The following is a 26,952-nucleotide window of genomic DNA, read 5'->3' on the forward strand; positions in this document are numbered from 1 at the left end:
CGATTTTTCTACACAGATTAATGCTGAACTAAAATATTGTAACTAATCACCCTTTACTTTACTCGACATCTCACCTCAACATACATTGCAGATCGTCACATATAATAAGCAATATGTTCCGTGTTGAATCATAAGTATATGTGTTAACAAACATCGCACTGTACCAATACACCTCCTAACTAGAACGGCACTCGGTAGAGGGCATACCTCCGCCAGGCTGTAAAGTTTACGTTTTGTATCCCACTGAGACCAAATATGAATCCAGACCTGAACCAACATTTATTCGGCTTGTTCTTGTCACCGAACCAACTCATCCACCAAGTTTTGTCATAACTTGTCCACAACCTTTTGAAATATTATGCTATATATCATTTCTGGCCTTATAAATCCATCATGAAGAATCACTTTTTAAAAATTTCAATCTCATATCCAGTTCTGGATTTGGATTTTTACTAAAATTTCATCAAATCGTCCTTCTCACACACTAAACATGTCCACCAAGTTTTGGGTGAACCCGTCCACAACTTTTTGAGATATCATGCACAATATAGTTTTTGGCCCTATCTCTCAATGGTGAAGAATCACTTTAAAATTCCAGCATCCGGTTCCGGATCTTCACCAAAATCTAATCAATTCATCCTTGTCACACATCAAAACTGTCCACCAAATTTCGTCCGAATCCGCTTGCAATTTTTTGAGATATATTGCTCATAGACAGACAGACGGACAGGGTTGAAAACATAACCTACATCCACCTTCAGTGGCAGAAGTAATAATAACTCGTAAAGAATATGGGACTAAGACGTTTCTGCCAATCAGCAGGTTTTTTTTGTATACTAAGTCTGGGGCTTGTACAAGAGCTAACACATATAACGTATAATAAAAAGAGCGGGAGACAAGAGGGAGGGGGAAGGGGGGGGGGGGCGGAGAGATAGGGAAGCACAACAACAGTAGAGAACAGGGACATCAGGAGATCTGTGGAAGAGAGAGAGCTGGGGCGGAGTACACGGAATAAACAAGATGGACATTACAAGGACTTTCAGGAAAGTAAACAGGGAATTTGAAGGAGATGGGTTTGGGGTGGATTCACTGGGGTAGAAAATATCATGTTTTTGAATATGAGATGGTGGTGGACAGCTGTTTTGAAGACCTGGAGGGGGGAGTGGGATTGAAACTATTGTGGGAGTTTGTTCCAGAGGTGGGAAAAAGAGGAAAAAAGAAGAAAAAAAGAGTGAAGGTGAGCAGTGAGTCTTGATTTTACCTGGAGGGAGGAGTGCGATTCAAACTATTGCGGGAGTTTGTCCCAGAGGTGGGAAAAAGATAAAAAAACAAGTACAAAAAGTTTTAATTAAAACAAAAGCCGCGTCGATGTTACACAATGCCTAGATGCAGCTGTGCCTATAACGTCGATGTTATAAGCACAGGACATTCCTATTGATTCGATTACTTGATGTTATTTTTGTGCAAAGTGAAAATATATCTCGGCAATTTCCCGTGTGTGGCGACGAATTTTTAATATATCTCGGCATTTTCCCGTCTGTTATTTCAGGCGGTGTATGACTGACCATGCCGCGATTTAAAATATATATATCTCGGCAATTTCCCGTGTGTGGCGACACGTGAACGAAGCTATGCTCCTCTCTCCACATTATTGTGACGACGTATAAATTAAATATATCATCGTGACGATTGTCATCAAATGGACGAATTTTTAATATATCGGCATTTTCCCGTCTGTTATTTCGGGCGGTGTATGACTGAGCATGTCACGATTTAAACAAAATATATATATCTCAGCATTTTCCCGTCTCTTATTTCGAGCGGTGTATGACAGCATGCCGCGATTAAAAAAAAAAAATCTCAATGGACTTGAAGTTACAGGCCTTTGAGAATTCATTTCGTTCTATAAAGGGCAACTTTCATCGGATTTTCTTCCCGTTTTTTTTCAACCGAGTCTAAAACTATGTTAGCGACTGTGAAAAATGAAATGATATATGGAATTTGATTTGAAAGAAAACTGTGTGAGAGCGGAAGACACCACGGGCCTACAAAACAGGCCTCAAAGCTATGCGAGTTAATAAAATGGTGGATATTTGTTTATATGAAGCCTCTCCCAAAATGGGTGGAGCTATGGTTCCCAGAATGGGTGGAGCTTTGAGGTTTTGTCTTCTCTGCAAGAACAAGAACAAGAAGAAGAAGAAGAAGAAGCAGAGGTAACAACAACAACAGCAGAGGGCACTCTATGAGCAGCGTCTGCGACGCGGCTAAAAAGAAGAAAAAAAGAGTGAAGGTGAGCAGTGAGTCTTGATTTTGGCACGTTCACAAGAAGAGGGTTGCTCGCAGACCTCGTGTGTCATGCAGGAATATTTGGGGGACAGAGCACAGACAAAGCTTGGGGAGCTAGGCCGGAGAGGAGTCGGTAGAAGACACAAAGACCATCAACCTGCCTGAGGTGAGAGATTGAAAGACTCTCAGAATCAGCTTCATCGCAGAAGATTCCAATTTTTTTTTTTTTTTTAATATATACTGAATCGAGGCTCGTGAAAGAGCTGACAACCGTGAGGGAAAGACAGCACAGGGGGACCGTGAGGGAAAGACAGTACAGGGGGTCCGCGGGGGAAAGACAGTACAGGCGGACCACGAGGGAAAGACAGCACAGGGGGACCGCGGGGGAAAGACAGCACAGGGGGACCGTGAGGGAAAGACAGCACAGGGGGACCGTGAGGGAAAGACAGTACAGGGGGACGGTGGGGGAAAGACAGTACAGGGGGACCACGAGGGAAAGACAGTACAGGGGTGCCGTGAGGGAAAGACAGTACAGGGGGACCACGAGGGAAAGACAGTACAGGGGGACCGCGAGGGAAAGACAGCACAGGGGGACCATGAGGGAAAGACAGTACAGGGGGACCGTGAGGGAAAGACAGCACAGGGGGACTGTGAGGGAAAGACAGCACAGGGGGACCGCGAGGGAATGACAGCACAGGGGGACCGTGAGGGAAAGACAGCACAGGGGGACTGTGAGGGAAAGACAGCACAGGGGGACTGTGAGGGAAAGACAGTACAGGGGGACCACGAGGGAAAGACAGTACAGGGGGACGGTGGGGGAAAGACAGTACAGGGGGACCACGAGGGAAAGACAGTACAGGGGTGCCGTGAGGGAAAGACAGTACAGGGGGACCACGAGGGAAAGACAGTACAGGGGGACCGCGAGGGAAAGACAGCACAGGGGGACCGTGAGGGAAAGACAGCACAGGGGGACCGTGAGGGAAAGACAGCACAGAGGGACCGCGACGGAAAGACAGCACAGGGGGACCGTGAGGGAAAGACAGCACAGGGGGACGGTGAGGGAAAGACAGCACAGAGGGACCGCGAGGGAAAGACAGTACAGGGGGACCACGAGGGAAAGACAGCACAGGGGGACCGTGAGGGAAAGACAGCACAGGGGACCGTGAGGGAAAGACAGCACAGGGGGACCGTGAGGGAAAGACAGCACAGGGGGACCGTGATGGAAAGACAGCACAGGGGGACCTTGAGGGAAAGACAGCACAGAGGGACCGCGAGGGAAAGACAGCACAGGGGGACCGTGAGGGAAAGACAGCACAGGGGGACCGTGAGGGAAAGACAGCACAGGGGGACCGTGAGGGAAAGACAGCACAGAGGGACCGCGAGGGAAAGACAGTACAGGGGGACCATGAGGGAAAGACAGCACAGGGGGACCGTGAGGGAAAGACAGCACAGGGGGACCGTGAGGGAAAGACAGCACAGGGGGACCGTGAGGGAAAGACAGCACAGGGGGACCGTGAGGGAAAGACAGCACAGGGGGCCCGCGAGGGAAAGACAGCACAGGGGGACCGTGAGTGAAAGACAGCACAGGGGGACCGTGAGGGAAAGACAGCACAGGGGGACCGCGAGGGAAAGACAGCACAGGGGGACCGTGAGGGAAAGACAGCACAGAGGGACTGCGAGGGAAAGACAGCACAGGGGGACCGTGAGGGAAAGACAGCACAGGGGGACCGTGAGGGAAACACAGCACAGAGGGACCGCAAGGGAAAGATAGCACAGGGGGACCGTGAGGGAAAGACAGTACAGGGGGACCGTGAGGGAAAGACAACACGGGGGGACCATGAGGGAAGGACAGCACAGGGGGACCGTGAGGGAAAGACAGCACAGAGGGACCGCGAGGGAAAGACAGCACAGGGGGACCGTGAGGGAAAGACAGCACAGGGGGACCGCGAGGGAAAGACAGCACAGGGGGACCGCGAGGGAAAGACAGCACAGGGGGACCGCGAAGGAAAGACAGTACAGGGAGACCATGAGGGAAAGACAGCACAGGGGGACCGCGAGGGAAAGACAGCACAGGGGGACCGTGAGGGAAAGACAGTACAGGGGGACCGTGAGGGAAAGACAGTACAGGGCGACCGCGAGGGAAAGACAGCACAGGGGGACCGCGAGGGAGAGACAGCACAGGGGGACCATGAGGGAAAGACAGTACAGGGGGACCGCGAGGGAAAGACAGCACAGAGGGACTGCGAGGGAAAGACAGTACAGGGGGACCGGACCACGAGGGAAAGACAGCACAGCAATGATTCTAAAAGCCTTGGTTTCTACAGCGTGAAGCCAAGCTAGGTGTGAGGCAGGAGCACCAGCCCAGAGGGGAGAGCAGTATTCCATCAATCTGCAGATGAAAGATTTGTGTGTGGTGAGGAGCTCAGAAGTGCCAAGAAAGGACTTCGCAGGATGTTTCTTCACAGTCGGCGATTGGCTTTGGAGGCCAGCTTGGAAATGTGGTTTTCCCAGGAAAGATCATGGCAGATAGTGAGACCGAAAAGCTTGAGTGACAGAACTTCTTGGAGAGGATTGTTCAGAAAGTAGATGGGAGGGTTTTCCAGTCGGTCTTTTCGGAGAGACAAAGTGAGAGTGTGAGATTTGTCAGAATTGAAAGACATGTTCCACTTGTTTGACCAGTTTGTGATATTGTCCAAGTCTGCAGACAGTGAAAAGGCTGCAGACTGCCGATCTGAGTGTTGAGATGTGGAGCGGCAGAGAGTGAAGTCATCAGCAAAAAGATAAAGAGGATTTTCCAGAGAGTCGGAGAGATCATTGATGAAGACCAGAAAAAGCACAGGGCCCAGAACACTTCTTCTTCTTTCGTGTATCATCAGATGGCCAGCTCAGTGTCGTGCAGCCATGCCCTCGTCTCTGGTCCTACGTCGAAGAGGCCGGCTTCTGAAGGTGGTCTGTATAGGGGGCAGGTGGTAATTATGTGTTCGGCAGTCTGCTCAGGCTCGCCGCGCTCGCACGCGGCGCTGTCTGCCAGGCCCCACATCTTCAGCGATGATTTGAAGCGGCCGACCCCCATACGTAGACGGTTCAGCAAGGTCCATTGCAGGCATGGTAGATCTTCTCCTACGACGCCACCTCCTGGGTCCCAGATGTAGCGGTGGATGCGGGTGGGCCCGGCCGTTTCCCACACCTGCTTCCAAGATGCCGCCAGCCATGCGCTTCTAGACAGGTCCTCAGGGATAGAACTGAGCATCTCTTGTGCCGCCTTGTTGTAGGGATGGCGGGACTTGAGTCTGCTTGGAGGCGCCACTATCGTTGTGGTGTTGTGCAGGATGTGCCAGTCGTGTTTCTGGGCATTCCTTGCCAGGGCGAGGGTAGCAGCCTCCCGTCGGAGGCCGGCCGGGGCGATTCCCGCCAGGACTGGCAGGTGGAATGCCGGGGTGGGCTTCAAGCTACCGGCTTCAAGCTACCAGCTACAATGCGGAGGGCTTTGTTATTGGCAACATCAACCTTTCTCACGTGTGGGCTTCTGCTCCAGGCTGGGGCGCAGTATTCGGCTGCAGAGAAGACCAGGGCTTGCGTGGATATTCGTAGGATCTTGGCGGAGGCTCCCCAGGTCGTACCAGCGAGACGTCGGATAAGCGAGACCCTTGATGTCACCTTGGCCTTAACTTCTTCTAGGTGTTCATTGAAGGACAGTATCCGATCTAGGCATACACCGAGGTACTTTGGGGCTTGCTGGAACTCCAGGCGGCTGTTGTCAACGAACACGTCCAGTTCCCTTTTTGCTTCTCTGTTGTTAAGATGGTATGCTGCTGACACTGTCTTACCAATACTGAGCTGCAAACGCCACCTCCGGAGGTAGGCTACCAAGGTGCCCATGTCTTGGTTGATACCGTTTTCCATCGCCTTCCATGTTGGTCGTCGCAGCATGATGGCCAGGTGATGGCCATGATGGCCAGGCCCAGAACACTACCTTGGGGAACTCCAGCCTGGACAGGAAGAGGAGATGTGAGAATTCCGTTGAGAGCCATTGAGAAGGTTTCCACATTCTACTTGAAAATGTGACTGCATAATATTTAAATCGTCAAGGTTTTAAGGCGGTGACTATGACATTTGGGCATGCTTCCAGCTGGTTTCATATGAACGATGAATATAAAACATTGGAAATGGGCAAAAAAAATTGCACAAATTGGTTTTTCTTGTGATATTAATCATGCAATTGATTTTATTTACTCATGAACAGAAATCTTATGCTTAATTTATTTCTTTTTTCGCTCCGCCACCGAAGATGGATGGAGGTGATGTTTTCACCCCTGTTTGCCAGTTTGCAGGATATATCAAAAAGTTAGACGGATTTGGACAAAACTAGTTGAACAGGGTGGGTGTGTGATAAGGACGAATTGAATAGATTTTGGGGAAGAATCGGAATCGATTACTTTAGGAATTGAGACAGCAGTTCACCATCGGAATATATTCTCAAATTTTAAAAATCGGCCTAGCCTAGTTGCGGCACATGTTGTGCATTTAAAACGTATGCAGTTATTGCCTTCTTGGTGGTGTGCTTTTCCTACCGGGGACCTTGGGACGTGTTTGGCGTGGAAAAGCTATGTAGTGGGGCGGCTTAGCCCAAATATTCAAAAGAATTGTGCATTTTGTGATACAAGCACCAAATTTGGCACAAATGTACATTAATATGTTGCGAACATTTTCAGATATTGGGCCACTTGAAATTCCGTAATTTATTTTTTCAAATTTTTTCAAATTTCGTAATTTCAAATTTTTCGGGTGACACCGTCACAATTTCGGTCTTCGAGGCCGGCCGATAGGCAAAGTGTGACCGGAAGGGACGAGGTTCTCCTGACCACGTGGCCCTCGATCTGGGAAGCGAGAGGCGTTCCATTAGTGGACGCGCCCCTCACGCCCGACTTTTGGGCGGCCCCGGCAGGCCGTTTGTTTTGACGTTCCGTGACAGGCCCCGCACCCCCACCTCCGGGCCGACCGGAAGCTTGTGCTGAGTACATCATACCTGAACAACTCAGTGAGGCAGAACACAGCAGTGCACACCAGGGTGACCCCTTCAGTGCATAAACCAATTAACCTGTCCACTGCAGGGCATATAGAAATGAAGTTATTTTCTGCATATAATAATAATATAAGTTCAGTTCTATATAACAATTTCTGTTATCACCACTACCACTACAACTACCACTACTACAAGCTTTGTCTGGAATTTTGTGGACTAACAGACAAACAGACATACAGACAAGCTGGGATCAAAACATTACCTCCTTCCACCATTGAGTGTAGAGGTAAACATCATGGAAATTATATCATGCCCTAGATTTAATTCATGCTTACCCGTGTATTTGCTTCACTGGTTCACAAGGTCTTTTGCATACATGTAATTCAGACTCTCGTCTTCATTGCTGACCACACAATGTTCGCAACATATTAATGTACATTTGTGCCAAATTTGGTGCTTGTATCACAAAATGCACAATTCTTTTGAATATTTGGGCTAAGCCGCCCCACTATATCGGCCGGCCTCGAAGACCGAAATTGTGACGGTGTCACCCGAAAAATTTGAAATTACGAAATTTGAAAAAATTTGAAAAAAAAAATTACGGAATTTCAAGTGGCCCAATATCTGAAAATGTTCGCAACATATTAATGTACATTTGTGCCAAATTTGGTGCTTGTATCGCAAAATGCACAACAGGTTTGCTATGCTGCTACACTAATGGAGTTATTGGCTCCATAATGTTTACCTTTTGTCTGTAGGCTGGTGCTAGTAATGCCTGACCCCCACATCCCAGTATACACTTTATAGCAGCCTTTGGTGGCCTCAAAATGGCATTCATGTCCAACATGTGGCAGCTTTAAACCTTGCCCCGATTCTGAAGTACATATGCCCAAAATTTGGGGCCTCTAAGTGCTACGGTTCACTGTGAAAGAGTAACAAACAAACGCACAAATACTTGAAATTCTTTTAAAGATTCCTGCTGTGAATGTTTCCAGCATAACTTGTTACCCTGCGCTCGCGAAGCGAAAGTCGGGGTTAAGCATTCATGTGCGTATGTGTGGTGTGCCGTACGTGTGCCGTGTGCCGTTCGTGTCTGCATTTTAAAAATCATTGTCTCGGCAACCGTTGGTCCGATTGACATGAAATTTTCACCATAGGAGGGCCTCCTCCTGTAGAATATTTTAATGAGTATTATGATGTCATAAGTCACGTGTGACAGGCGCCATCTTGGAAAAACTTCGCACCTTTTTATCTCTGAAATCACTCCATGGAAAAAATTAAGACCTGGCTCATTGTCAACTGCTCCCCATGGGGAATACGATATGTTAATGATGATGTCATCGGTGCCTTCGTTATGACATCACAATTCGACAAATACAACACTTATCCATCCGATCATTATTTAAAAAAATTCAGCAACTGTTGGTCTGATGGACACGAAATTTTCACCATCGAAGCACCTCCTCCTTTAGAATATTTTAATGATAATCATGAAGTCATCAGTCATGTGGTACAGGCGCCATGTTGGAAAAACCGAAAAATGTTGCACCTCCATATCTCCAAATCCACTGCATGGAAAAAATTTAAACATGGCTCATTGGAAAGAACTCCATATGGGGAATAGGTGTTGTTAACGATGACGTCATTGGTGCCATAATCATGACGTCATAATGCCACAGGGAAAACGCTTAGTCTGATCAGTTTGAAATGTATTGAGCGTGATCTATGCAACAATTATATTAGAGAATATAAATGTATGATGTCATCGCTGACGTGGTCTGGCAGCCATATTGGATCAAATGAAAAAAAAATGTTCAAAAACAGAAGAGTTGGCTCGCAACAAGTTGACTGCGCAGGGAAAGTATTCTATGAATACCATCTAGTTTTTTTAATGTATTACTTTCGTCATGTATATGGGAGTCACTTTGGCATTGAGTGCACTGTGAATAAATTGCATTGCGTTGCACTTGTTTGGTGGCCATTGCAACGTTTTGAGGAAATCCGTTTTGATTAAGCATTCCGAATTCTCTTGCTCTCAGGGGTTTACAGGTGAATATTGATCGGTTCATGGCCCATGCACCTATGCACCTCCCAAACCACATAGTCACACCTCACTCATCCCCCATGCTGGCATGCTGATATCGGATGAAATGGAGGGGAGGGTGAATCATTCAGCTATTCTTAACAGGGCTCATGTTCGTAAGATTGTTTTGCTATCCGCGACGACCGACGAGCCAATTTGACATGGGTACGCTGGTGGAGCTTGAGAAGGAAAGGCACGTGTTTCCATGAGGTTTGGCTGCACATGGCTCATTGTCCTCGGCAACTGATCATGGTGCTGAGCTTTAAGGCATGACGGGGGAAAGGGCCGACGTTTTGTTATCCACGAAACTTGCTTCGTCTCATCCTCCTCTGTTGTAATACAGTTATTCGCCAAACATGGACACCATCTTCCAAAGTCTTAGGAGTATGTCATATTTTTTTCTCCTTTGTGACGTGTGCCATGTTTTATCTTCTCTCATTTAAAAATTGTACAGAAAGTTGTTTCCAGCCAGAAAAGGTCTAAGTCTTCCCTTTGATCCCGAGAGTAGCTGTTTTTATTCTTTCATTAAATTGATGATGATTGCAACATGATTATCGCATGGTGGTGGGATTTTGCTCGTGTGTGACCCTGCCACGTTTTTCTCGATCTTTACCCAACCAGCACACGTGATTGGCCAGGCAAAAGGCCTGGCTATTCTGTCGGTGTTTAAAGTTGGTTTCCTGGTCACGGCTCGTGCAGGAAGTGGAATTGTCGTGGCGCAACTTGACGGTTGTAAGTTTTGTCGGACCGTGAAACTGCACACCACTCCGCATGCAATAGTTACATTGTATAGCCCAGGGGTTCCCAACTGTTGGGTGTAGTGTCACAACGTTAAAAAAATGAGGTCGCACGACGACGCCATGGAGTGTTATTTTATTATCTTGCTATATTAATTACTAGTATAAAGCCCGTCAAAAATGACGGGGTGGGACAGTTTTTGAAGGTACAGCCACGTGAGCATGCCAAAGTCTGAAGTCTGGGCCTAGTGTCAGATGTGCTTATATCTTTATTTGTTAGATATCCTACAGACGTAAATGAACACTCCTTTTACTCTGTGCGCATTGCACATCATGTGCAGCAAATTTCACCTCTCTGTGTTTGTATTTATTGTGATTTTTTACTTCTGTACACCGACCTTGAGGCTCATTTTGCAAGCCACCGTCTACAATTCCAATGTAAGTGGCATATTTACTCTTCTTTTGGGACTTCGGAGTCCTTGGGGTCTTTTGTGTCATCTGGGTCATTTGGGGTCTTCAGTGTCTTCAGCGTCTTTTGGGTCTTCTGGTTCATCGTTGTCTTTTGGGTCATTTGAGTCTTTTGGGTCTTCTACGTCTTTTGAGTCATTCGAGTATTTTGGGTCCTCAATCTGGATCTTTGGGGTATTTAAGGGTCTTCGGGGTGTTTTGGGTCTTCTTGGTCTTTAAGGGTCTTTTGGATATTTTGGATCTTGGGGTCTTTGTGGTCTTTTTGATCTTCTGGGTCTTTTCAATCCTTTCGGTCTTTGGAGTATTTAAAGGTGTTTGGGGTATTTTGGGTCTTAGTGGTAATTTGGGTCTTTAACAGTCTTCAGAGTATTTTGGGTATTTAAGGGTCTTGATGGGTCTTTGGGGAATTTTGGGTGTTCATGGTATTTTGGGTCTTTGTGGTCCATTGGTGCTTCATGGTCTTTTCGGTCTTCATGGTCTTTAAGGGTCTTTGGGATATTTTGGGTCTTTGTGGTCTTTAAGGGTCTTTTCAGTCTTCAGGGTTTTTTTGGGCTCTTCGGGGTATTTAAAGGTCTTTGGGGTATTTTGGGTGTTCGGGGTATTTTGGGTCTTCGGGGTCTTTTGGGTGTTTAACAGTCTTTAAGGGTCTTCACGGTCTTTTGGGTCTTCAGCGTGTTTATGGGTTTTTGGGGTACTTTGTGTTTTCAGGGCATTTAAGGGTCTTCAGGGTCTTTAGAGTCTTCATGGTCTTTTGGGTCTTTCAGGGTCTTGGGGCCTTTTGGCGTTTTTTGGGTCTTTGGGGTATTTTGTGTCTTTGGGGTATTTTGGGTCTTCGTGGTCTTTTGGGTCTTTAACAGTCCTCAGGGTATTTTGGGTCTTCAGGGTCTTCATGGTATTTTGGGTGTTTGGGGGCCATTGGTTTTTCAGGATCTTTTGGGTCTTCAGGGTCCATTGGGTCTTCAGGATCTTTTCAGTCTTTTGGGTCTTCAGAGTCCTTGGGGGGGGGGGGGGGGTCTTCTGCATCCTTAGGGTATTTTGGGTTATGCTGGGTCGTTTGAATCCTTAGGGTTGTTTGGGTCTTTTGCATCCTCGTATTGCATATCCTCGTTTGCATCATTGTAATTTTGTAATTTTGTATTTTTTACTCCCGCCAGGGATAGTACAGCGGATAAGCTCTCATATTTTAACAAATTGTGCATTTTTTGAGAAAAGCATGAAATTTCTAGCATAGTTAGTATATACCATAAGGTTTATTTTCAGATGTGGAGGGAAGTCAGATTTGACCTCTGAGGACCGTGAGAGGTCAAATCCAAAATGGCCACCAGTCCACCGGGTCTAATGTTCAAACGCGCTTACAGGTGTCATTTCCAACTAAATTGGGGATGCCCATTCATTTGGTGATACTTTTTAGATCGCCAGAACTCAAGGACATGCATTTAGGTTAAGGTCAAGGTCAAATTACGTTAAATATCTATTTTTATGATACTGCAGTTGGAACTGCTATTGGAAAAAGTTCATTAGAACTTTTAAAACGTTATTTTTTCAGGTACAGGGATTGGTACAGAACACCCAAAGACCAGAAATGATGAAAAAAAACTGTTTACACTGCAAGGAATGATGCAATAACCTCTGAAAAAATAACTGTAGTTAACCAAGTATGTCCACAAAAGCTTACATTAAATCAAGTGCAATGATGAAAATTGGTAATGATCTAAATCTAACAGTCTCCAGAACAGAAGCACAGTGCAGTGCACTTGAGTGCAGCTTTGGCACTTGCAGCGTCCAGTGCACCCTTTCTTGCAGCCACAGTCGATCAATTCATGGCACGATTTTGATGCTTCAGGAAGAGTGGTCCAAAGAGGCTGCCACCCAGTTGTCTCCTTTGTCCAGCCCCAGTCAGGTGGGTCTGACATCTCTGGATCCATGACCAATGCCTGGTTCCAACAGTTGGCCTGGTAGCAAATGCGCTTGATGTGCTGCTTGAGTGTTGCCTGGGGTTGGAGGAATGTTCTCTAGAGTTCTACACTTCTGTGTGAAGAGCTGTTTCCTGGCATCATTCACTTCCGTGCTCTCACTGGTTCTACCGTACATCAGCACCACAAATCGCTCTAGCAGTAACATTGAGCCTTCACTGACCTCACTTGGCATGCCTAGGAGTTCATTGAAAGCATCATTCACCTCTGGGCATCCCAAATTTAGTTGGAAATGACACCTATAATGTTTTTCTACACTATTTGGTTCCAAAATTAAGCGCGTTTGAACATTAGACTCGGTGGACTGGCGGCCATTTTGGATTTGACCTCTCACGGTTCTCAGAGGTTGGAAAGCGCCTTTGGGCTTCTGGAAAAGCGCTATACAAAATAAATGAATTATTATTATTATTAAATATGACTTCCCTCCACATCTGAAAATAAACCTTATGGTATGCACTAACTATGTTAAAAATTTCATGCTTTTCTCATAAAATGCACAATTTTTGTGTTTATCTGCTGCACTAGGAGTAATGCATTCGCGCGTGTCCGTCCGTGTGTGTGTGTGTGTGTGTTTGTGTTTGTGTGTGTGTGTTCGTGTGTTTGTGAACAAGATATCGTGTGTGTGTGTGTGTGTGTGTGTGTGTGTGTGTGTGTGTGTGTGTGTGTGTGTGTGTGTGTGTGTGTGTGTGTGTGTGTGTGTGTGCGCGCGTGTGTTCATGTGTTTGTGAACAAGATATCTGGAAAAGTTCTGAACGGATTTGGATGAAAGTTGGTGAAATGATTGCCGTTGGGATAAGGAAGAATGGATTAGTTTTTGGTGAAGCTCAGGATATTATTCTGGATCCAGGAAATTATTTTGGGAATTTTTTCAGGACTTTTATTTTTCTGTTTTCCTTTAAAAACCGTTTTCTCTGCAATAATTGGACCGATTGAGAGCAAATTTTCAGCATAGGAGGGACTGAGTCTGTAGAATATTTTTTGTGTAATTATGACGTCACGTGGTCACGTGGTTCGGCTGCCATATTGTTTTGAGTGAAAAACACTAACATCCAATTTTCTCCAAAACGCCTGAAGCATACCGTCGAAGTCGAGGCCAAACTTTGCAGGCAGAATCGCATACCCATGACGAACGAAAAAGTCAGCTAGCATGACATCATGCATCACATGGTTTCAGAGTTATGACGTTTTTAAGCACAAACCTTTAAAACCTAGCTCCTCCCTCATTTGTTTGTGATCCAATCGAGGGGAAACCTCACAGATCTGTTCAGCATATCGGTCGACTAAAATGCCCTTTTGGAATTTGCGATAGGTCACGTGGTTTGGCAGACATCGTTAATTAAACGGAAATAATAAAAACATGTATATCTCTTGAACCTCTTCATTGATCGATGTGAAACTTCATACTGTAGTAGAAGTCATGAAGAGTAACAAGTGTGCAAAATTTGAAGATGATTGGATGCACGGTCTGGAAGCTAGAAGTTGTTATTGCGTGAAGAAGAAGAGTATTCGACTGTGGACGATTAATTATAATTGTTATTATAATTAACATTAATTATAATTTAGATTAATTATAATAATTATTTATCACATGTAGAGACTTGCAGGCATTGTTTGACACAATCTCCCGGGTTAATTTGAACCTCAAATAAAATTATAATTCCAGATTTGTCAATGGCTGAAGTATATTAACAAAGGAATAAAACAGATTTGGCAAAATTTCAACTTTTTTTTTAAAGATCGCATATTCACCCAGGGTTGTGAGAGGCTGAAGAAGAAGAAACCTCGCATGGGCTTCCCAGACCAAATAAATAATTCTGGTTCTGGCTCTGCGATTTTCAGGTTTATTACTCCCGCCAGGGAGTAACGCATTCGATCGTGTCCGTCCGTGTGTGTGTGTGTTCGTATGTTCGTGTGTTCGTGTGTTTGTGAACAAGATATCTGGAAAAGTTCTGAACGGATTTGGATGAAAGTCGGTGGGATGATTGCCCTTGGGATAAGGAAGAATTGATTAGTTTTTGGTGAAGCTCAGGATATTATTCCGGATCCAGGAATTTTTTTTGGAATTTTTTTTGTGAAAGGTTTTTTCTGTTTTACTGCATTAAAGCTTTTATTCTTATTCTTAAATGATGTTTTTCTCCTCTAATTCCGAGATATATCAAAATTAATTCTCTGACATTTAGGGCCTACTTTCTTTTTCATTTATTGTTTTGGGGAGAGGGGATGTTAAACAAAACGTATTATTCCAACTAAACCCACGGCGGGAGTATGCGCTCCACTGAGTGGCGTTCTAGTTTTTAAACTGTTTTCGTTATTTTTAGCAAACTGAAGAAGAAGACTTCTGAGTACAAACGGACGAGGACGGACGGGCTTTGCATTTTCAGATGCTTTCTAGTTTCTATTCGATCGAATGGCGTCAATATTGATCAGTTTCGTTGCATTGTTGTTTTTACTCTTACATTGTCATCATCGTCATCATCAGCATGTTCCATTGTTCCATGCTCTGTGCAAAGCGTTGTTGCTGCTGTATGGGTTACTGGGCTACAATCTTAGTCTGGTCACCACTACGATTAAGGAAGTCTCGGCAGGAATTTGGAATTTGTTAAGGGTGCCGGTGATACCTCGCCTACTCTTCGCGATGAACACCATGGAAAAGGCCAGCAGATGGAATACCCAGTTTAACATCCATCTGACGGATGGCATCCACTTTGATGAAACCCCGGGATGATATTTTATAGCTGGGCCGAGATTTGAACTCGGGCTAGGCAGATTCGAGGCGAGTGTGCATACCGCACAGCTGACATTGTCAAACTGCCAAATTTTACAACAAACGTGGTTCAAATGCGACAAAAGCAGTCACATTTGCCATGCAACCAACATTGCCAGAAGGGACACCAGCTAGACATCCCATTTGACAGATGGCACACCCATTGCGCAATGCCCTGCATGCAAAACACCAGGGTGACTGTTCATAGTCAGGCCAGGAATCAAACATAGACTAGACCGGTGGAAGATGCGTGCGCTATCTCTGAACTTTCCTCTTAACCACATTGCTCTGCTTGTGGTACAAGTACAAGCTCGTCCACAAGCCTGCTGTCATTAGATATACTAGGGCATGCCCGTACTATATATATATCTAAAATTATATCCCCCCCCCCCTCTATTTACATGAAATGGTTTGGTCCATTCGCAAAGCCAAAGCGAACGGCTTGCGAGTACGGTGACAATCCCCCCCCCTCTATTTACATGAAATGGTTTGGTCCAAAGCGAACGGCTTGCGAGTACGGTGACAACCCCCCCCCCCTCTATTTACATGAAATGGTTTGGTCCAAAGCGAACGGCTTGCGAGTACGGTGACAATCCCCCCCCTCTATTTACATGAAATGGTTTGGTCCAAAGCGAACGGCTTGCAGAGTTTGGTAAAGAAATCGCCATAGCGTGCACAAACGCGCAGGAAAGCGAAAGAATCGCAAATTAGTTTTAAAACATAGTTTAACGCCAACATAGCGGCAACATAGTTTGCCAACGTGAAATAAATGAATACGCTCTCAAATGTGCCGTCCGAGGCAGAGTCTGTTCGCCACGTTCGGCACACGTGATAACTCGCTGCTCTCTGATTGGTTGAATCGTTTTTTGGACATAGCTCGGTAACTACTTGTCCGATTAATATGAAACCTTGAAAAGGCACATCCTCGGGTCCCCAGCAATATACCTGGCAAGTTTCAAGTATATCGGACCCGTGGTTGTCGAGAAACAGCGGTCACAGACATACAGACATACAGAGATTACTGGAATTATAGATAGATAAAAATGACATTCTTTTATACTGCAACTTTGCCTTGTGCACATTTACAGACTTAATTGTGCACTTTTATTACATCTCATTTTGATCTCCCTGCCTCCTAGACTGGTCGGCTCCATCTGCAGTCGGCATTGCAGGGCTCGGTGGGGGCTTTGAGATCGGACTGGAGGTAAGGACCACTCGGGTAACGATTTCATTCATCATGTTTATAAATCGGATTTGAAGTGAAGAGCGGACTCTTTGCTTGTTTCTTTTATCTATGTCCTTTAAATGCTGAGCATCAAGTAAGGAAGCAGCACGTACAATTTTTAAAGTCTTTGGTATAACTCGGCTGGGGTTTTGTCTCTGTTAACATTCTTTGCATCCACAAAAAGTCAAATTGTTTACATATTGTGAGCCGATTCTGAGGGCCTTTCACTTACTCACAGCAGGCAGGTTGGTGGTCTTTCTGTCTTCTCCCGACTCCTCTCCGGCCTTGCTCCCCCAGCTCTATCTGTGCTCTGTCCCCCCAATATTCCTACAGGTCGCACAAGATCTGCCTGCAACCCTCTTATGGTTAAACTGCCAAAATCAAGACTCTCTGCTCACCTTCACTCTTTCATTCCTCTTTTCTCCCGCCTCTGGAACAAACTCCCTCACTCTCTTTAATCCCACTCCTCCCTCCAGGTCTTTAAAACAGCTGTTCACCACCATCTCTTATCTTCCCCCATCCAAACCTTCATCTTTTCTACCCCAAATAATTCACCCCAGATCCACTTTTCTGAAATACCTACTTCCTTTCCTGGAAGTCCTAGCAGTGTCCATGTGTTTTTTTTTTTAACCTCTTCCCCCCCCCCCCCCTTCCCATGCCTCCTGCCCCCAAGCCCTCTACCTCCCACAGATCTCCTGAGGTCCCTGCTCTCAAATGTTGTACATGTGTGCTTCCCCCTCTCTCCCCATCTTGTCTCCCGCTCCCTTTATTTCGTCTTATGTGTCCGTTTTTTTTTTTGTTTTTTTTTTGTCATTAATGTTAGCTCTTACACGAGCCTCGATCTTGTATACTAAAAAAACAAAACCAAAAAAATGCTTGGAAATGGCGATGAACTGAAAGTTATTTTTAAATTGCTGAAGAAATACTTGATTACAAGGTGCTGATAAAGAAATAAAACTGATTATTGCAGTATTCTGTATCCAAGCTTTAATGAGTTTCTAACTTCTGTTCACACCATACAACAACACAACAACATGCATTTTAAAGGCCATTTTCCCTGCTAGAGCGGGGCTTAGCCTTGCGGTCCCCATGACAATCTTCTCCATTTTGCCCTATTTCCTGCATCTCTCCTTGATAACCCCCTTGCCCGCATTTCTTCTTCCACCATCTTTAGCCAAGTCTTTCTCGGTCTTCCCCGTCCTCTGCTTCCTTCTACATTCATTTCCATCACTCTTCTCAACCAGTCACTTTCATCCTTCCTCAACACATGACCAAACCATCTCAACCTGTTCCTCTTCACAGCATCAATCACAGGCTCTATTCCCATCATCTTTCGCAATTCATCATTTGTCTTCCTCTCTCTCAACGATACTCCGCACATCCGTCGAACCATTCGCATTTCCACCCTTTCCAACCTTCGTTGCTGTTCTACGTTCATTACCCATGTCTCGCTCCCATAAATCATAACACTTCTCACACATGCAGCATACACCTTTCCCTTCAGCTTCAACGACACTCCCCTCATCATCAGCACGCCACTCAGTTCCCGAAACTTCTTCCATGCACATCTCACTCGAGCAACTGTTGCCGAGTCTGATCCACCTTCTCCATTCAGCATGTCTCCGAGGTAGCAAAATGTTTTCACACCTTCCAGCTTCACGCCGTCTCCAAGATCCAACTCAACATTTCCTCCATCTGCAGCTCCCTCTGTGCACACCTTACATTTGAATGTAGCTGCCACACTGGTTAATGACCCTCTCAGACCACTACATTTTTGATGAACCCACTCAGCGCACATTGTGCATTGAATGGAGTTCACTCCGACACCCTTCCTACACACAGCACAGGGCCACTTCCCAGTTCTTTCCACCTCACCACATGCTTTACCACTTGCCATCACCTTCGTCTTTCCGATATTCACCTTCAGACCTTTTGTCTCCATACATTCCTTCCACGTGTTCATCTTTTCCTTCAGTCCATCCATACTTTCCGCAATCAACACCAGATCATCTGCATACAACAACTCCCACGGTAAACCCTGCTTTACGTTCTGAGCCAGCACCTCCATCACAGCTACAAATAGTAGTGGACTTAGTACCGACCCCTGATGCACTCCCACCTTCACCTCAAACTCACCACTGTTCCCGTCCTTCGTCCTTACAGCTGTGCGCGCTCTTTTGTACATTGCCATCACTACTCTGATCAACCATTCCTCCACTCCTAACTTCCTCAATGCCCACGTCAATACTTTGTGTGGTACCCTATTGAATGCTTTCTCCAGATCAACAAACCCAAGAAACAACTTCTTCCTCTTCTCCATGTACTTCTCCTGCAACTGCCTCACAATGAAAAGCGCGTCTGTCGTTCCTCTTCCTTGCATGAATCCAAATCTTCCTGGATCGTCGATCTTCACTTTCTTCCTTATCCTCCTCTCCAACACCCTTTCCAATACCTTCATTCCATGCTCCAATAACTTTATCGCTCGGTACGAGCCACACTCCAGAGGGTCACCTTTCCCCTTGTATAGAGGGACGAGGGTACTCAGTTCCCAATCCACTGGAATGCGGCCTTCTTTCACCACCAGTTTACAGATCTCTGTCATTCTCTTCACACCCCAACTTCCTGCTGCCTTCAACATATCTCCCACAACTCCCATCGGCCCTCACGCTTTTCTACCCTTCATTGCTTTTATCGCTTCCTCAACTTCCTTCTCAGTTATCTTCTCTGCCGGTCCTAAAACTGGGTTACTCTCTATGTTGCCATCCCATTCATTCTCTGTATTCAACAGCATTTCCATATATCTTTTCCATCTTCCTTTAATTCCATCTGGGTCGACAACGATTTGTCCCACTTCATCCTTCAAGCAACTCACCCCCATCACATCACACCTCTCTTTCGCTATCTGCTTTGCAATCCTGAATACTGCTCTCTGACCCTCTTCCGAATCCAAGCGTTCTCCGAACATTTTCCTACATGCCTCCTGCGCCTTTGCTACCTCTTTCTTTGCAGCCTTCCTGGCTGCCTTATAACTTTCATGCTCTGCTGTTTCTGCTCCCGTACCCTTCGCCTTCTGCCACTCCTTGAACTTCTTCCTCTTCTCGTCAATCCTCTTTCCAACTTCATCATCCCACCACCATGTTTCCGAGTGCCTCGGTGGTCCTTTTGTCCATCCACATACCTCACCAACGGCTCCCAACAGACTAGCTTTCATTGACATCCAACCACTTTCAAGCTCAACCACATCATCCTCGACCCTACTCAGCCTCTCTTTTAATGCCTCCCTTACTGTCACCTCTTTCAACCTCCACACCTTCATTCTCGGTTGGTACTTCACCCGCCGTGCTCTCCTCGCACCTTTCACCCTTACGTCGCAGACAACCAAGTGGTGCTGTGAAACAGCCTCCTCCCTCGGGATCACCTTTGTGTCCCGGAGGTGCCCCCTATCTCGCCTACGCACCATCAGGTAGTCAACGGTTGTCGTCGACCCACCTGACGTGTATGTAACAAGCTTATTATCCTCTTTCTGGTACTGAGTATTACAAATCAACAAATCAGCTCCATCGGCAAACTCCAAAATCCTTTCACCTTCTCCATTTCTCACACCATATCCGTAACCCCCATGAACTCCGTCAAAACCATCCATACTCCTTCCCACATGTCCATTTAGGTCTCCTCCTACCACAACAACTTCCTAATATTTCACGTTTTCCATCAGCTTCTCTATCGCACACCAGAACTTGGCCTTTTCCTCATTGCTTCGACCAACCTGCGGAGCATATCCCGAGATGACGTTCACCAAGAGCTTTCCAATCATCATTTTCACCATCATCAACCTATCACTCACTCTCGTCACACTCACCACACTGTCTACAAACTCCTCAGAAAACAGGACACCAACACCATTCACGCCCTCTGGGCACCCTTGCCACACAAACTTGTATTTCTGTCCCTGCCTACCCTTCACCATTCTCACACCACTTCCCTTCCATCTCGTCTCTTGCACACAACATATGTCCACTCTTCTTCTGACCAATACTTCCACCACTTCTCCTGATCTCCCTGTCATTGTCCCTACATTCCATGTCCCAAACCTCAGAAACCGATCTCCACTTCGGGCTGTACCCTGCCCATATGTAGTTGTAATTGTCATGGTTCCCTTTTTGAGGCAATGTTTTTTTATGGCGGGATGCCCTTCCTGACGCCAACCCTCTTAGTCGTCTTTTACGACACGCAGGGATACGGTGTACCTATTCTTATCCAGGGTACACACCGGGAAACGTTTAAAACATGGAAATTCTGGGGGTGGGGAGGGGGGGGGGCGGCGTCAAGGGAAAGATAAAATGAAAATAAACCCCTTCAGCCGGCACTAGCACTCTGTTCACACCATAGAAATGTACAAATTATCTTCATTGGGTTTGTTGCATTGTCAGACTTGTTCTCCTTCCACGACTTTCTTCGAAGGTATTTATTGTGCCATCAGAGAAAGAAACAAATGAAAAAGTATCCTTGTTAACTTTTTTTGTCCTTTCAAATGCAGCGCAAAGCTGCTGGGTGCATAATTTGCTGGGGGTGCGACCGTGCTGCTGATGCAGTGCCTCCTGTAGGTTAGAGCAGGAATTGGTAATTCGGTTAGGGTGCTGTCGATAGCTTGCCTACTCTTCACAAAGGACACCGTGGAATCTTTAACGTCCACCAACTGATGCTAGCAAACGGGACGCCTGGTGTAACGCCCATCTGAGGGACGGCACATGCATGACAAAACACCGGGTTCACAGTTTATAGATGGGTTGAGATTCGAACCCAGGCAACACGGCTTAAAGGTGAGTGTGCATACCTCTAGTCTAGGTTATCCTGACAAACCCGTTGTTAACTGGGCAGTTAAGAATTCTATTTTCAACGCCAAATTGATGGCATTAGTGGTGTTCATTTTCTTACAGACAAATCATTATAGGGAGGGGAGACTGGACCACTCGGTGGATTGCAGTTTCAAACCTGCATTATTTTTCACATCCCAAGTGTGGTCCTTAATTTTATAAGATGTTATTATCATTAAATTTGTGGGATTGGAGGATTTTGGCTGGCCTCTCATTGAAATTTTCAAGCTGTAATTGGAAGCGTGTACCTCCTGAGAGAATCGAGTTGATCAAAACTGGAGTGTGCTACTTCCCAGAATTCCCTGGGACATTATGGTGTTTAGTAGGATCCAGGCTAGAAGAATATGCTAGGTTATGACTCTGACTTCTATTGGAATCTGCAACCGAATATAAACCGTAACGGATGTGATTGCCACCAGGTGTCGGATCTTGTGATCGTCCTGAACACTCATAAAGCAGTTGAGGCTTTCGCATGTGGCAGTAACGTCACACTGGGCAGCAACCTTACGGTGTCCATCGGTCCTATGGGCAGGTAATTTGTGCCAATAATATTTTATTTACTTTATGTCGTACTTGGGGTGGGTGAGCCGGTGCTGCACGGGAAAAAAAGTACGTTGGGGTTGCGGCACATGTTGTACATTGAAAGTGTATGGAGTTATTGCACTCTTGGTGAGCTTCTCGCAGTGGGGGTTTCGGGACTTGTTGGACATTGAAAAGCTGTGGGATTATTGGCCACATGCTGGTTACCTTTTGCCAGGAGGCTGGTGGTAGCGCTACCTGACCACACATCCCAATATGTTAGAACAATACATCGAGCTGTTATTGAAGTTTGCTATCCACTTAACTTTCTTCTTCTCATGTCGTAACAGTTGTACACAAAATACGGACAACATGTTACCATGTCATAGGAGTCTGTCACATTTAGTTCCCCCCTTGTTATTTCTGCCAGGTTTATATCCTCTGTCATTTAAAATTGTGGAGATATGATTCCACCCCGAAGTGATCCAAATGTGTGATGTTCTTATGGTGGAGCTGAATCCTCTGCTGTCGTTACGTACACGTACTCATGTAACTTACTCAGGCCGGAAATATGATTTTGCTTGTGATAAATTTGTGCATCAGGAAATGGTCATGAAACCAGATGTTATTCACAGGGCGGCGGAGGTAGACGTGGCCATGAGGCGGACGGCAGCCATGTTTACATACTGCCGCTCACGTGGTCTCTTTGCTGGAATTTCGTTAGAGGGTGCATACCTCTTTCAACGCAAGGATGCCAATCAGAAGTAGGTACCGATAAAATACCCAGCACCAACAAAAACTAATATAATGAGATGCTTGTATAAATGCTCTCCAACCCCCCCTCCTCCACACGCACACCCCAACCCCCCCCCCACATACACACATATCCACCCCCCCAAACCCACACACAAACACCCCCACCCTCCCCCCCCTCCACACATACACACACACACACACACACACCTCCACACATACACACACACACACACACATCCAACCCCCCCTCCTCCACACGCACACACCAACCCCCCCCCCCCCCACATACACACACATTCCCCCTCCCCCCCACACCACACCCCTCCACACATACACACACACACACACACACCCCTCCACACATACACACACACACACACCGTCGTGCGTTAGAACGACAACTTGGCAAGTGTATGTCCCAAAGCAACTCGGAAACCCTCGGGAGGCCCCCACAGCAAAGGCTTGCAGGTATAACTCGATATACAATAAGGGCTTGTCACGTTGTGGTTTTAGAAGGACATGGTAACAATGACATAATTTTTATCAGGTTCAAAAGGAGACCATTTGCTCTGCCGCTAGGTTTTACTGTGAGAATGTGCGCGTCAATGAGATCCTTGCTGGTATGATTGAACCGCCTGCTGTGGCCCAAGAACTCTACCACCAACTTTCAAAATATCGTGATCTTGCTGACAAACATGAATCCGCGATTGCTCGGGCTATGGCGCAGAAGACAGGATGGCGGCGGCGCAGCGCAGATGCGGAGGCGGCGCAGAAGACAGGACGGCGGCGGCGCAGCGCAGATGCGGAGGCGGCGCGGCGCAGCTCAAATGAACGGGTAAATTTACCTCAATTTGTTTGCAAATAAATGTATATACCCTTTATTTTGCTGATTTTTTCATTCAACAAACACTATATGATCATTGATATATACATTTAAAGGACACTATTTGTTTACAGGCACCATGTTGATTAATAATCAGCTCCACTTCAGATAAGCACGGATACACTTCAGATAAGCACGGATACACTTCAGATAAGCACGGATACACTTCAGATAAGCACGGATACACTTCAGATAAGCACGGATACACTTCAGATAAGCACGGATACACTTCAGATAAGCACGGATACACTTCAGATAAGCACGGATACACTTCAGATAAGCACGGATACACTTCAGATAAGCACGGATACACTTCAGATAAGCACGGATACACTTCAGATAAGCACGGATACACTTCAGATAAGCACGGATACACTTCAGATAAGCACGGATACACTTCAGATAAGCACGGATACACTTCAGATAAGCACGGATACACTTTAGATAAGCACGGATACACTTCAGATAAGCACATATACACTTCAGATAAGCACGGATACACTTCAGATAAGCACGGACACATTTCAGATAAGCACGGACACACTTCAGATAAGCACGGATACACTTCAGATAAGCACGGATACACTTCAGATAAGCACAGATACACTTCAGATAAGCACGGATACACTTCAGATAAGCACATATACACTTCAGATAAGCACGGATACACTTCAGATAAGCACGGACACATTTCAGATAAGCACGGACACACTTCAGATAAGCACGGATACACTTCAGATAAGCACGGATACACTTCAGATAAGCACTGATACACTTCAGATAAGCACGGATACACTTCAGATAAGCACAGATACACTTCAGATAAGCACGGATACACTTCAGATAAGCACGGATACACTTCAGATAAGCACGGATACACTTCAGATAAGCACGGATACACTTCAGATAAGCACGGATACACTTCAGATAAGCACGGATACACTTCAGATAAGCACGGATACACTTCAGATAAGCACAGATACACTTCAGATAAGCACAGATACACTTCAGATAAGCACAGATACACTTCAGATAAGCACAGATACACTTCAGATAAGCACAGATACACTTCAGATAAGCACAGATACACTTCAGATAAGCACAGATACACTTCAGATAAGCACAGATACACTTCAGATAAGCACAGAAGTTAATGATGAGGAGCAGGGGAGAACGCAAGGGGTGGACAAGATGGACACACAAGTAAAATGTTGGGAGGGCTGGAGGGGTGGTTTAACAGGTGTAGAAAAGGTCATGGTTTTGGATGGGCAATGATTTGAGGTGGTGGTGAATAACTGTCTTGAAAACCTGGAGGGAATAATGGGAAAGAGGAACAAACGAGTGGAGGTGAGCAGTGGTTCTGGATCTTGGCAGTTTCACTTGAAGGGGGTTGCTGGTGGATCAGGTGCGTCTGTCAAAGCACAGAGAGGGCAGGGGAGGCAAGACCAGAAATGAGGTGGAAGAAGACAGAGATACCACCGACCTGTCGGCAATGGCGAAGTGATAGGCCTCAGCTTCATCACAAGAGGTTCCATTGATCTTTTGAAGACCTTGGTTTCTACAGCGTCAAGCTGAGCAAGGTTGGAGACAGGGCTGCCATGCCAGATGGGAGAGCAGTACTCCATCGAGCTACAAATGAAGGCCTTGTTGGTGGATAGGAGCTCAGGTATGGCAAGGAAGGACTTTGCATGACAGAGAATGCCCTGTCGGAATCTGGCTTTGGAGGCCAATATTATGAAATATAGTTTGCCCAAGAGAGATCATGTTTGAGAGTGAGACCCAAGTGTTTGAGTGACCGAACTTCAACAGGGTTGTTGAGAAAGTAGAGAGGAGGGTTTGCGGTATGGTCCTTTTGGAGAGAGAGAGTGAGTTGTGGGATTTCTCAGGATTGAAAGACATGTTCCAATTATTTGACCAGTTTGTGACTTAGTCAAGGTCTGAAGAGAGGGAAATGGCTGCTGCCAGTCTATCAGAAGGATGATGGATGTCAAGACAGAGAGTGTAGTCATCAGCAAAGAGATAAATATGAGTTTCTAAAGAGTCAGTGAGATCAATGATGAAGATTAGGAATAGGATGGGGCCTATAACCCTGCCATGGGGTACTCCAGCCTTGACAGGGAGAGGAGAAGAACGGATTCCGTTGAGAGCCACACGTTGGCTACGAGAGTGGAGGAAGTCAGTAAGATATATGTGGAGTTGGCTTTGGATGCCATAGACAGAGAGTTTGGAGATCAAGGCAGGATGCCAGGCTGTATCAAAAGCTTGAGATGTGTCCAGAGAGATGGCCCTGGTCTCATCACCGATATTGAGGGCCTCCATCCATTGTTGAGAGAGTATAAGTAGCATGTCCAAGGTAGAGTGACCTGGTCTGAACCCAAATTGATGATGTGAGATAAGGTTGTTGGAGAAGAGGAATGATTTTATGTAGTCTAGCTGTGATGATAGATTCCATGACCTGCTGATGATTGGAAGTAAGCTAATTGGTCTGTAGTTAAGGGGATCCGTTTTTTTTCACCTTTTTAAGTAATGCTGTGACGTGGGCTGAATTTCAAGCAAATTTAAGATGGCCTACGGCAAATTGTAGGGTGAAAAGGGCAGTGAGACGGCTTGAATCTGTTAGTCTGACGTGGATGTGATAAGCATTGACAGAATGCCTCAAGAACATCAGGTTTGCTCCAAATTCCTTTGAGTATAGTGTTAAGCAACAGTAGCGACTGTTTAATAATGTAATCAGGTATTGGCCAGAATAGACTGAATGGATGTGGTTATAATATTGTTGCGAATATGGCATTTGGCCTCCATATCCGCTTGTAAATATTCCCCTATTTCCCCAATACTCCCCAACTATCCCCAATCCCCCATTCCCTAGTCCCATTGTCTGTAAACAACACTCTGTAGAACCGACCTTCCCCTTTTTCCCCCATTAAATGTCGTGCCCAGGTCCACCGCATCTCACGTAGACAACTTTCGGACATCTTGCTAGTTATTCTTAGTCTATGTCAGTTAAGGACTCGTTTCCATTAATTCTGACTCTTCGTTGCACCAGAATGTGATTATATGGCACCAGTAGTGAGTTTAGGACCTTCCCATACCTCCCCGCATCTCTTCCCCATGAAGAAGCTACAACAACAACAACTACAACAGCAGAGGGGGGCGGCGCGGCGACGGCGCGGGGAGTGTGCGTCCTCACACCGGCTCGGTTAGCCGCCATGACCATGCGCTCCGACGGGGTTACCACGAAGGGGCTGGCTGTCAGCTCCTCGTCAAGGGCGGAGCCTGGTAACCCCCCCCCCCCGCACCCAATAAGAAGGGCGGACCGATTCCATCTGGGGCGGAGCTAACGAGCCGAGGGCGTGTCACT

At 46.1% G+C, this 26,952-nt stretch overlaps 1 protein-coding gene across 1 annotated transcript in view; it reads left to right on the forward strand.

The window, feature by feature from the left end:
- SH3YL1 (SH3 and SYLF domain containing 1) overlaps positions 1-26,952 on the forward strand; it is a 45,965-nt gene that overhangs the window by 4,971 nt on the left and 14,042 nt on the right. The window contains exons 3-7 of the mRNA XM_068108198.2: positions 10,014-10,124; positions 16,474-16,538; positions 21,853-21,965; positions 22,588-22,716; positions 23,288-23,543. Coding sequence (XP_067964299.1) covers positions 10,014-10,124; positions 16,474-16,538; positions 21,853-21,965; positions 22,588-22,716; positions 23,288-23,543 — 674 coding nt within the window. The remainder of the gene's footprint in view (positions 1-10,013; positions 10,125-16,473; positions 16,539-21,852; positions 21,966-22,587; positions 22,717-23,287; positions 23,544-26,952) is intronic.

Source organism: Myxine glutinosa, chromosome 2, assembly GCF_964187855.1.
Source record: "Myxine glutinosa chromosome 2, kmMyxGlut1.1, whole genome shotgun sequence".
In the NCBI taxonomy this organism is placed as follows: domain Eukaryota; kingdom Metazoa; phylum Chordata; class Myxini; order Myxiniformes; family Myxinidae; genus Myxine; species Myxine glutinosa.